We start from the raw sequence: 12811 nt of genomic DNA, 5'->3' as shown, positions 1-12811 counted from the left end.
TTGAGAAAAGTGCCTCACAAGTATAAAACAGATAAGTAATATGGATTCGATACAGTAAATCAATAAATTCAATGTGTAATAATCAATAAATTCAATCGAATAAACGTTTTATTAGTAACAATTATTCGTATAGGAGTGATCACTAAAGAAAATTTCTGATGTAATTGCTTATAAATTGTCTGCACATATGTATGTACGTTCCTATCGTCTTGCATTTCATTGGATCCAACCCAAAACAAAAGTTGCGCGGCGATACCTGCGCGAAGACTCAGTTTTTCGCTGAGTGGACCTACTGGTTATACTGTGGTGTGAATTCGCGCTTAGATCCATGGGTGACGCGCTCAGTGGGAACGCACCCTAATAACTTTGACTACCGCCTTATCGTGTAGATCAGCCTTTAGACACTCGTGCCGAGGAAAACACAAATTTGTTTCGGTACGTGGAAAACGAAAGGGAATTAGGGAAGTACTTTTTGTCCCTTTTTGCGGCTCCTGGAGACCGACGATGAGTACTGACGGTGACGGATCGTTTCAACGAGCTGATTTATCGGACCCGCGATGAACCGATTGTAAAGTCTGGCTAACCTCTCGAGGAGTCGCGGAAGAGCGACCGATCAGGTAAATATATAGACCTTGGAGTTAAATATCTTGCGTGCGCGCGAGTTTGTAAAAGTCTGTACACGCGTAATTGAAAACGAAGTGAATGATGTGGGATACGCGTGTTAATTGTAGGGCGGTATGGCGCCACGCAGGGAGGTCGTCAACGCCGGCAGGTCTTCGAGGAGAAGTAACAAGAAATGGCTGGACAATTACGTGGACTGGATCTCCGTCTTCGTTTTCGACCCGAAGAAGTTGTCGGTGACAGCGAAACCGTTCATCTTTCTGGAGATCATCTTGAACGTGCTGATTGTTCAGTTCGTGCCGTACACCGAGATCGATTGGCGGGCCTACATGCAGGAGGTCGAGGGATTCCTGAACGGCACGACGGACTACTCGAAACTGCGCGGTGACACCGGGCCGCTGGTCTACCCGGCTGGTTTCATCTACGTCTTCTCCGGTCTCTACTATTTGACCTCGCGCGGCGCCAACATAAGGCTGGCGCAGTACTTCTTTGCGGCGCTGTATGCGGTCACGCTGGTACTAGTCTTCCGGATTTACGTGCGGACCAAGAAGGTGCCGCCGTATGTTCCTATCCTGATGTGCTGCACCTCCTACAGAGTGCACTCGATATTCGTGTTGAGGCTCTTCAACGATCCAGTAGCGATGGTGCTGCTGTACGCGTCCATCAACGCGTTCCTGGACAATCGCTGGTACTTGGGCAGCGCGCTGTACAGCCTCGCTGTATCCATCAAGATGAACGTCCTGCTGTTCGCTCCGGCGCTTCTCGTTGCCTATCTGTGCATACTCGGAACGCTCAAAACGCTGACGCACCTGTCCATCTGCGCGTTGATACAGCTGATCCTCGGTCTTCCGTTCCTGCTGGAGAATCCGATCGCTTACGTGAAGGGCGCCTTCAACTTGGGCCGAGTCTTCGAGCACAGATGGACCGTGAACTGGAGGTTCCTACCCGAGGAGGTGTTCGTACATCCGTATCTGCACATCTCTCTGCTGCTTATGCACGTGCTGATGCTGCTGTACTGCGCGCCTGTTTGGATCACCTACATGAGGTCGTACGCGAAACTGAAGTACATGTGGCGGGAGGAGCTGAGGCCGGTGCTGCGTAAGAAGGAGAAAGTGGACATGTCAACCGTGAATCAGTTGTTCATCTATCCCTTCTTTGTCGCGAATTTCATCGGCATCGTGTTCAGCCGGTCGTTGCACTATCAGTTCTACGTATGGTACTACCACACGTTACCGTACATCGCGTGGTGCACCGAATACAACACCATCCTCAAGATGACCATCTTGGGTATGATAGAGCTGTGCTGGAACACGTATCCGAGCACGATATTCAGCAGCACGGCGTTGCATCTGTGCCATATACTTTTGCTGTACGGTATCCTCAAAAATCGATCGAGTAACGTGAAAGAGAAATGAACGGGTGCGACACATGTCAACGACGCATTTCTGTCTGAATTCGTATTTTCCATGTAATCTATGTACTTAATACGAAGAGTAAACGTTCGCGTTAGTTCATTTTCAATGACATTTAACATCCATCATGTCCCGATACGAATAAATACATGTGTATTTATCCGCGACTTCGTGATTTGCATATAGGATTATTCAAGACTGTATTTACAGACGTGCAATTATGTATGTATATGTAAAATATATTCTTTACGTATACTGAACTTTTAATGTATATTGTTCATGTAAATTGTGCATGTATATTCAATGTATATGTAAAATGTGGTATTTATGTATATTGAACGGAATAAATTGTTAGCGGTGTTATACATATCTTGTTTTCAGACTCGTTCTCGACATCGCCAGTGTTATCGCGTTTTCTGGACAAGCATTTTAAAGGCACGCATATACGAAACGAAAAAACCGCTGAAAAAAAGTGATAGGTATGTTTTTTTATTCTTTTTTTGCGCGAATACTTCGCTAGTTGCGGTATAAAAATGCAAGAATTTGAAAGTAAAATTATATTTCAACACAGACTTTTTTAACATAATCGTGGTAAAATCATACTTTTTTATATATGTATATGCCATTTTAATTTATAATTTAATGATTTAACGAATGATAATTGCGTAACTTAAGTTATGCATTACAATTAATTACAGGAAACAAAAGAAACTTACGCAATTTTTTTTTGCGTCGATATAGATTGCATGTTTACACAATTCTTTGCTCGCCAATATTAAAATTCGCGTATAGCTTAAAGATTAATGCAAAATTTTTATTTAATATTGTAGGCAGCAGCCCGATTGGGCGCATATCAGAGTTAACAAAACATTATAAATATACAAAACGCCTGCGGCGTAATTGTCCGAAAAAATTGCAGATTCGAATTCGAGGCAGATATAAAATTATTTATTGAAAGCTCGATGGCAAATTCGCGAACCGATTGTTTCATCGGAAGTGGATATCGCTTTCCCCAGGACATAATACATAAAAACATGATTCTCATTCCGCGAGAAAACGCGGAAGTGACTTATTATGTTCATTTCTACCAATGTAGATTAACTTTAATCACGGTTTTATTTATTTTTTATCTTGTTCTAATTCTTCAAAGTAGAAAAAAATACAAAATAAGGTAAACCTGGATTAAATTAAGTTAATCTACTTTGGTAGAAATAGACATTAGTCAAGTAACACGCCCAGCCGTTTTTTCCCGCGAATATTGTTATTTATCTTTATATATCTGCGCTGATCATAAAAAACGGGAGTGTATCGCAGCCCTCGAGAGATATCGTATCGGGGCGATCGAAGAACGGAAGAAATTGCACGAAGTCTGCGGAAGGAGGCCGCTGGCGGCGAAGTGTGTCAAAGAGAGAATCGTCTTCTCTCATCGGCGTCGGTCCGCCCCACCGCTGTTTTCGCCTCGGACAGCCGAACCTTTTGCTCGGCCACGTGAACCGAGGAATACCGCTATCTTCTCGCGCGGGGTGGGAAACGTCCTGTCAAAAGGCCATGGGAATACCAGTTCTGGCCCTGACATTGCGTGCGTACATAAGCGCGTGCACGGTGCGTGTTATATCTATATGTATGCCCACACGCGTGCCGCGCCAATCAGCGCGGGCGCGCGCACGCGGAGCGTTGCTGATAGCCCCCCTAAATCCCGAGCAAAGCATCGATCGGCGCGACCGCTTAACGCTTTCGCAACGCAGTACAACGCCGGTACTCATTGGAACAGGTAGTTGACTCGGAGTTGTTGCCCTTCCGCGAGTGAATAGACCTTGACATTTTCTTGGGCACCAGCCTGGTCCGCTCAGTGTCGAGTTAACTTTTTTGCGTCCTTCCTCTTTTCTTCTTGTTATTTGACGTCTTTCGTATATATTTAATGTAATTATCGTTACATCGAGCAGTCGCCGCGTGCACTGCTTTGTTGACGTCTCCGAGACGATCGCTGGCTGCAACCCTCCCGCTGCAGAAGCACTGGAGTTCGCTATATTCGTCGTCGAATGATCGGGAGATCCGGAAGAAGAATCCATTGCCAGCAAAGGTCGAGTTCAGGTGAGAAAGTGAGAAAGTGTCGTGGCACGCGATCGCCTCGCGCATTGGAGTATAAAACACGTCGGAGAAAGCTGTGTGTCTCGCGATGAAGTTCTGTGAAGTTTACGGTCAGACGAATCTGCCCGCTGTATTAGTAACTTGTTTTTTAACGTTTCACATCGCTCGAGTATAATCCTTTCAAGTTAACTTTAAATCAGACGATAATGAGACAATTTTAATTCATTCGAAGACCTTCGAATTAATATGTAAACTGTGTAAAAAAGCGCTGACATTTATTATATATATTTTCCCAGACAAATTGCGACAATTGACTTGATTTAGAATATGTGCGATTTAGAGTGTCAAAATATTTTTTTTTGTACATACGACTTGTATCGTGTAAAACACGATATAATATCTGTAATGTAAGTATTAATATTATCGCTGTGCACCATGATAAGGCTATTTCAACGGTGGGACTTTGTCCCTGCAGCACGAAAAAAAAAAGTTTCGATTTTTTATAACGATGACTGATAGAATAATTATTAGCCAATACTCGTACGATGAATGAATATTGTATGTTAATTTTTGCATTGTGTGATAACGAAACTATATCCCCTATTTATGCTTATCATTCAATATTTAGATGAGGCACCTGCGTTTCTGCGTGTAACAGGTACGTGAAATAAGAAGCGTGCAATTAAAAAAAGTTAAAGTTAACGAAAAAGAGAACAAGAAGCGCTGAACGCTCGTTTCGCATGAACTTTTATTGAAGGATGATGCGATCACGCGATTGACGTATTTTTCCATCAATAAAAGCCACGGAATATCATTTACATAAGCGAGATTTATCTATTGCCTGACCGGAAACGCATTACGTAAAGTAGTTGATTTAGAAATTTAAGCAAAAAACCGCAGACGGAGATTAATTAAGTTTTTTCAAGATAATTCGAGATAATGCATATTATGCAGTATGAAAATTCAACAAGCTTAAATATTAAAATGCAAGTAGGTAGAATGTATTACCATGAACATTTTCCAAGGCAAAGTAAAAAAAAGACATGCGAATGACGGCGAACGAATATGTACGCGTACGATAATGGTTTACAATATATCGGTTGATAATATGACACAAGGTCACATAAAAGCCAAAACCGGTAATGATTGGCAGAGACCTTGTTAATATCATGAAACAATCATCACGCCAGATGATAAGACATTTAAAATTCAAATTTAGCTTGTTATCTGCAGTGTTCGTACGATGATTTTTTTTTAATCGTTACCTCGAGAAACCAATTATTAGGCTTGATTTGCATCTTTTTTACTAGCACTAGTGCGCTAATTTTCCAGCGAACTGAGTTTTCCAGAAAAAAAACTGGTAGTTGAAAGAAAATATTTTTCTAGTTCGCTAGAGAACTAGCACTATATATAGTTGCTAGTAAAAAAAAATGAATCGTATTAATCTAATTTTAAACGTCGTATTTTAATTGCATTTGATTGCTCGGCCGCGATTAATTATAACAAACGTAAATAGAATCGATGAAAACACCTTCACGTGATACGCGTATACATGGTGTTGCTTGAATTTTAGAATGGCGCTAATCTGGTGGGAGAAGATATTTTTGATGATAGCGGCGCTCATCAGTTTGAGGATCCTCATAAAAATCGGAATTCTAGCGTGGAAGAAGTTGATCGCACCCGGTTTTGGATTTGGAATTGATTTACGAACACAAGGCAAATGGGCGGTGGTAACCGGCGCGACGGATGGCCTTGGAAAGGCATTCGCCAAAGCCCTTGCCGAGCAAGGTATGGACATTGTTTTGGTCTCGCGGTCCTTGTCTAAGTTGAAGGACGTGGCCGCTGAGATCGAGCGGAAATACAAGGTAGAGACACGCGTCGTTGAAGCTGATTTAACCGAAGGCCAGGTGGTTTACGCGGAAATCGGCAAAGCAACGCAGGACTTGGAGGTAATGAATTTAATGTCACATTGTAAATCTCGAACAAATTGATAGATGCATTTCACAAAGAAACAGCAAAAGAAGATCTTCTTCTTTAGAAAAAAAAAAAAAGAAAAAAAATTACTTTCTCCTGTTTTAAAAGATGCTTGTTTCTTATGATAGAGAAAGAAAGAGAAAGCGAAGGGAAAATAATTAAAAGATATTTTCCAATAGGTCGGCGTCTTGATCAATAACGCTGGCGCGAGCTACGATCATCCCGAGATGTTCACGAAAGTGTCGGAGGAGGTCCTCGCGAGAATATTGCAACTGAACGTGGCCGGAGTGACCGGGGTCGCGAGAGCGGTACTGCCCGGCATGATGGAGCGAGGGAAAGGGGTGCTCATTAACGTGAGTTCAACGGCCGCGGCTATACCGAGCCCGTATCTGTCCGTTTACGCCGCCAGTAAGGCGTATATCGACAAGCTCAGCGCCGACCTGGCTACGGAAGCTGCGCCGAGAGGTGTCACTGTCCAGTGCGTTCTACCCGGCCCGGTCGCCACGAAGATGTCCAAGATCAAGTAAGAGAGCCTCCTGCAGAACGGACTCGCGCGTTTGCAGACTGGGAAATAATTTTTATTCTATTCCATTTTTCAATGAACGCAATGTTTGGAATCATCCTGACGTCGTCCCGCTTCATATCTTCTTCTTTCTCTTCCGCAGGAGACCGACGTGGATGGCGCCTACCCCGGAGAAGTTCGTCAAGGCGACTCTGAGAACGGTCGGCATCGAGTCGCGTACGACCGGCTATCCGCCGCACAGTTTGATCATCGGCTTCATGAACGCGCTGCTCTACACGTGCGAGACGGGCGCGGTGTGGCTGGTGGCGAAGACGATGCTCAACATACGGGGACGAGCCCTTCGCAGGAAGCCGAAAACCCCAGTGGACGCTTCGCAGCTGGACGCTCTCTCTAGTTGATTCTCATCTTCGTGCATCGTCGTTTTCTCGTTAACGAATAACGTGGCGCGCTGTCGCGTCAGTCGCCTCTCGAGCTGCTCTTTGCCACCACTTGGCATTTAATTAGGTTTTGTCATCGATATTTTTTCACATCTGAAATATCCATTTTTCAAAGCTATCTTGTCAAAGATAGATAGCGTTTTTTATTTCTTGTCTATGAAGCAATAAATTCATAACAATGACATTACGAAAATTTATAACATGTTTACTAACAATGAAAAAAAAAAAGATAAAAAGTAATGACTTATGGAAGTCATTACTTTCAAAGCATATAAATTATTCATAAGAGTAATGATTCTCGTTGGATTAATCTTTGTTATTGCAATAGCGTCAATTTTTTATCTTTAAGGTTTCAAAAATCTATTAAAAAAAAAAACGTTCCTCTGTTATACAAGACTAATTAATGATAATGTTGTTTATACGTCTATTCTCGAACTTTTTACTGTAAATTGAGAGAACACTGATGTATTTTGTACATTTAATGCATACCTATAATAATTGCAGTAATAAAATAATTACGTAAGCGACAGCTGTTTCCAATTAATATTAACGCGTGAACAGGAAGTACGATTTGAATACAGGGATCTTTCATTCATTTAGCGACTAATGTTGCGCTCTCACATGTAAGAAACATTGTAGATACGGAAAAATATGCAAGTCAGCAAGATCGCGACAAGAATCGTTGAATTGCTCGCTAAGCCTCTCTCCTAAAAAATTTCTCATAAATTTTCCAAATTTCTCCGCTAAGTAATTTCTCTTTCGCGTCTTATGATCCACGGTGAAATTATAATAAGCTGTCGATCGGGTAAGACAGGAAAGTGATCGAGCGTTTAAGATAGTGCACCTATCTTTTGTTGGATTTATCAAAAAATTCTTCGTCTCATCAGATAGCAGACAAAACGAACCGTCGACTTTAAACTTTGTACTCGGATCTGATATTGTTCATTCTGAAATTTTCCTTCGCAATTTCGTCACGTGACCGCCTGTGCGTAGGTCAACAGGCGCGTCCACGACTCGGTCCGTCAGGTTCGTTCTTTTCGCCGCACTTTCCACATTCTTTTTGTCTTACTACCCTTCTTTCTTCACTCTTATTTAATTATGTTATAGGGTAGGCGACAAGCCTAAAGAAATGCGGGTAAGTAAAACGGACGTATTCGAAATTCACTGAAAAGTAAATCGCGATAAATCGCTCGGCGTTCGAAAGGCGTACAATTCATTTTTACTTATTTTTCTCTCGAACAACAATAAGACTATTTTTTTATCGAGTGTTTCTTAAAGCAACTTTGACCGATTTAAGATTACTTAATTGGCGATTAATTTAATCAGCAAGATTTCTACGATTAAGCAACGAAAAAATTCATTTTATTTGTTAATGAAATAGTATTTTATTATAATAACTAGATATTATATTAATCTAATTTGATATATTAGTCAACTGGTATATAAATTTACTCGATAAGCTAATACCGATTAGACTAATGGAGCTTGGTTAGCCTTGAACTTGTCCATGGGAAAAAATTCTTTTCGAATGATTAATCCACTCTTTTATTTTTCTCTTGTCAGACATCTGATCGTTTATCTATCTCACTCTGCCTCGCATGCGCAGATCGCGACGCGCATCTCCCTCGCGCGCCGAAGCAATATGGCCGTCTGCACCCGCACGTTTCGCGATTAAATACTCGTGGATCTGCACGATACGAGCGAAGGGATCGCGCCGATCGAAGAGCCCTAGCCGCCCTAGGTCGAATCCAGTCGCGGACGGATATCCGGTGGAACGTCAGTCGCGCGAGCACGACGAGGCGAGGCGAGACGAGCTGGAAAGCGGCGCGCGCCAGGTCCACGTTTCGGCGCGCCTAACCTCTTCGTGCGGGCGGCAAGTGTCAGTCGCGCGTACATCCCGGCCTCGACTACCACCGCTCTGCTGGCCGTGCGTCAGTACACGTCGACGAGGAGGAAAGGATCCCGACCGCGTCCACCCCCGTCCGCGTTCACCCGTGTCCGCGTGTGTGCGTCCCGTGTCTCGTTCCGCCGCGCCGATAACCGATGTCCGCTGGCATGTTCCGCACGACGACAGCGAGGCCGTTCAACCTGCGTTACATCCTCGCGTTCAACAAACCTTACGCGTTTTGTTGGAGAGAGAATAAACTGAAATAGTGTCCACTCGCGGCTGGACACGCGCGCGATCGGTCCGACTAGCTTAAGGTTTTTTTTGTTTTTATAAATATATACATATTAGGGTAGCCTAGGTCGAATTGTATGTGTATATATTGCACGCGCATTGCCGCGTCACTCGTTTCGACACTCGTTAATCGCAATCGCTGGTATTGTAGAGCGTATATTACGATACGTAGGAGAGTATATATATATGTATATTTGTACATACTCGGCCGAGCTATATACTTCCCCTTCGTTGTCTTGTCCGAGTAACGATGCGCTTCATCAGCGTGGAGAGGCTTAGCGAGATACAGAATGACGCCACGCGTATCAGGAACATATGCATCCTGGCGCACGTGGACCACGGGAAGACCACCCTGGCGGATTCTCTCGTCGCGAGCAACGGCATCATATCCAACAAGCTTGCTGGCAAGCTTAGATACCTGGACAGCAGACCGGACGAGCAGATGCGCGGCATCACGATGAAGTCCAGCTCCATAACGCTGTACCACGTGCACAACCAAACGGATCATGTGATAAATCTGATCGATTCCCCGGGCCACGTGGACTTCGCCTCTGAGGTCTCGACAGCGGTCAGACTGTCGGACGGAGCTGTCATCCTGGTCGATGTGGTGGAGGGCGTGTGCCCGCAGACACGCAGCGCCCTGTCCATAGCCTACGTCGAGGGTTTGAAACCTATTCTGGTACTTAATAAAGTCGACCGGTTGATCATGGAAATGAAATTAACGCCGCTGGACGCCTACGTACGTTTGACGCAAGTCCTGGAACAGGTGAACGCGATCATGGGCGAGTTGTTCGCGAACGACGTGATGGAGCGTGAGGAACGCGAGGAGACGGTCGCACATCCTGCGTCCTCGGACAAGGTGAACGAGAGGGATCTGGCCGACTGGCAGTCCGTATTGGAGGAGATAGACGATTCGAATTTATATTTCTCCCCGGAACAAGGAAACGTTCTATTCACCAGTGCAATCGACGGCTGGGGATTTGATATCAAGGAATTCGCGAAAATTTACTCAAACAAATTGGGATTCAGCGAGAAGGTCCTGCGTAAAACATTGTGGGGGGATTTTTACGTGAATAACAAAACGAAGAGGATCATGAAGGGGGCTCAGGAGAAGGCGAAGAAGCCACTTTTTGTGCAGCTGATTTTAGATAATATCTGGGCGTTGTACGAGACCATAGTGGTGCGGAAGGACAAGGATAAGTTGCCGATTATAGCTGAAAAGTTAAACATCAAACTGACAACGCGTGACTTGAGGCACACAGATACGAAGGCGCAGCTGCAAGCCGTTTGCTCGCAGTGGCTACCTCTGGCGCAAAATTGTCTCGACATGGTGTGCGAAAAGGTTCCGTCGCCGCACAATTTAACCGACGAGAAAATCGAGCGACTGATAAGCGGGAACAACGACTTCTCCGCATTACCGCTTGAAACGCAGCAACTGAAGAGAGCATTCCTGTCGTGCAGTCCATCGCCGGAAGCGCCGATCATCGTATTCATATCGAAAATGTTTCCGGTGGAGAGAGACATGTTGCCTGAGAACAGACCGAAGTCCCTGACGCCGGAGGAATTGGCACAAAGACGAGAAATCGTTCGGCAGAAGCATGCAGAGCGACTGGTGGAGCAAAAACCTTCTACTACCATTGAGAATCACGAGGAAAATACGGTAGTCTCCAACAACGTTCAGGACGCAAACCACGAGGACGTCACCGAGGATAAGTCGGACGGCACGTTGGTAGCCTTCGCGAGAGTGTATTCGGGAACCATCAAGATCGGAGACGAGGTATTCGCCTTAGGACCGAAGCATAATCCCACCGTTGCTCTGGAACGCGAGAGAGCAGGCGAGGTGGTGGATCCGTCCCTCGTGCTGAAGGATTTGACGCCCGGCCGGCATATCACGAGGGTGACGGTAAATAAATTGTACATTCTCATGGGAAGAGAGCTGGAGGCCGTGAGCAAGGTGCCGGTGGGCAATGTCTTCGGGATCGGCGGCCTGGAGGAGCACGTCCTGAAGACCGCGACCCTCTCGACGACCATCGCCTGTCCTTCGTTCACGGAGTTGACTTCACTCGCCGTTCCTATATTGAGAGTCGCCCTGGAGCCGAAACATCCCAACGACTTGCCGAGGCTCATCAACGGCCTGAAGCTGTTGAACCAAGCAGACGCCTGCGCCATCGTTCACATACAGGAGACCGGCGAGATCGTCCTGAGCACCGCCGGTGAGGTCCATCTGGAGAGATGCCTGGAGGATCTCAAGCTGAGATACGCCAAGATCGACGTTAACGTGTCCGATCCGATCGTGCCGTTTCGCGAGACCATAGTGCCACCGCCGAAGCTCGACATGGTGAACGAGGCGATCGAGAAGAAGGCGGCGGAAGTCAACCTCGAGATCTGGACGTCGAATCGGCAGTGTCGCTTTGAGATAGATGCGAAATCTCTTCCGGAAAACGTAACGAAATTATTGGAGAAGAATGCGAATCTGATAAAGTTGTTGGACAGTTACTGCAACAGATACACAGAGGAGAATGGGGAATACGAGGATATCTCAGACGGGAACCAGTTTAACGAGAGGTCCATTTCTGATAGAAAACAAAAGGAAGCAAAGATATTCAAGAACGAATTGGGAGCAGCTTTCCTCGAAGCGGGATGGAAGGATAATATACTGGATAAAATATGGTCGTTCGGTCCACGAAAATGCGGGTCCAATATCTTGTTGAACGAGACTGATTACAGGCAAAAGAAGTTCTGGGAGCAGCAAAACACGAATGGCGATTCCCGAGCGGTGTAAGTACTCAAAAAGATATTGACACAAAAGCTTTTTTTATTGTACATATCTCGTTTGAAATAAACGAGCGTTCAAGATACGATAAATATAATTTGATATAAACTTATCGCAACGAATAAATACTTATAATATATATATATATATATAATGCAAAAAATAAATATCAATGAAATGTATGCTTTGACTACCTCCTTGAAACTTATTCCGAATGATAATAATATATGTTATTAAATTTTTCAGATATGATAACAGTATAGTCAATGGATTTCAACTTGCTACTCTGGCTGGTCCTTTATGCGAGGAGCCTATGATGGGCGTTTGCTTTGTGTTGAAGAAGTGGGAAATTTTTGATATGTCACAAAGGTAAACATGCATTAATGATTAATAAATATTCGCATTAATAATTATTACGTAAAAGTAAATGTCTTGAATCAGTTAACAAATATTCTTACAACAAAGTAGATACGAGCGTTGCAATTGAGCTTCGTTTCTGGAAATATATTATAAGTACTGACGTTTTATATTGAGTGGAATTAAGCAAGGAGGTCGTAATTGGCCGAGTTATTGAAGAATTTAATTGAGAATGGATGCTAAATATGCGCATATAAAAAAATGTATGATATAAGATGTACGAAACGTTGCAGCGATTCCGGTGGCCAGAGCCAGGGACACTTAATGGGCGGTCAATTAATGTCGGCGTGTAAAGACGCTTGTCGACGGATCTTCAGTCTGCGACACCCCCGACTGATGACGGCGATGTACAGCTGTAGCGTTTTAGTCAACTCCGACGTTCTCGGT

The 12811-nt window shown here is 44.4% G+C and overlaps 3 protein-coding genes across 4 annotated transcripts in view; all 3 read left to right on the top strand.

The window, feature by feature from the left end:
* The first annotated feature begins 308 nt into the window (after window positions 1-308).
* Window positions 309-2400, top strand: LOC105451473 (lethal(2)neighbour of Tid protein). Its single transcript, XM_011691936.1, has 2 exons — window positions 309-617; window positions 732-2400. Exon 2 carries the CDS (start codon window positions 738-740, stop codon window positions 2034-2036), a length of 1299 nt encoding a protein of 432 aa, XP_011690238.1. The 5' UTR covers window positions 309-617; window positions 732-737; the 3' UTR covers window positions 2037-2400.
* A 1313-nt stretch (window positions 2401-3713) lies between these two features.
* Window positions 3714-7584, top strand: LOC105451472 (very-long-chain 3-oxoacyl-CoA reductase). 2 transcript variants are annotated; one of them, XM_011691935.1, is made up of 5 exons: window positions 3714-4124; window positions 4750-4779; window positions 5695-6070; window positions 6275-6618; window positions 6761-7584. In XM_011691935.1, the coding sequence occupies exons 3-5, from the start codon at window positions 5696-5698 to the stop codon at window positions 7014-7016; spliced, it is 975 nt and encodes a 324-aa protein (XP_011690237.1). In that variant the 5' UTR covers window positions 3714-4124; window positions 4750-4779; window position 5695; the 3' UTR covers window positions 7017-7584. The 2 variants fall into 2 exon arrangements, with proteins under 2 accessions (XP_011690237.1, XP_011690236.1); XM_011691934.1 differs by lacking the exon at window positions 4750-4779 and having other exon boundaries at window positions 3717-4124.
* Window positions 7585-8695: 1111 nt separating this feature from the next.
* LOC105451470 (elongation factor Tu GTP-binding domain-containing protein 1) overlaps window positions 8696-12811 on the top strand; it is a 35728-nt gene continuing 31612 nt past the window's right edge. Inside the window, exons 1-3 of the mRNA XM_011691932.1 lie at window positions 8696-12012; window positions 12254-12376; window positions 12658-12809. Coding sequence (XP_011690234.1) covers window positions 9485-12012; window positions 12254-12376; window positions 12658-12809 — 2803 coding nt within the window. The 5' untranslated portion in view covers window positions 8696-9484. The remainder of the gene's footprint in view (window positions 12013-12253; window positions 12377-12657; window positions 12810-12811) is intronic.

The sequence above is a fragment of the Wasmannia auropunctata genome, unplaced genomic scaffold, assembly GCF_000956235.1.
Source record: "Wasmannia auropunctata unplaced genomic scaffold, wasmannia.A_1.0 LD336051.1, whole genome shotgun sequence".
Classification (NCBI taxonomy): domain Eukaryota; kingdom Metazoa; phylum Arthropoda; class Insecta; order Hymenoptera; family Formicidae; genus Wasmannia; species Wasmannia auropunctata.
Note: the sequence above shows the minus strand (reverse complement) of the source record. Positions and strands in the feature narration are given on the sequence as shown.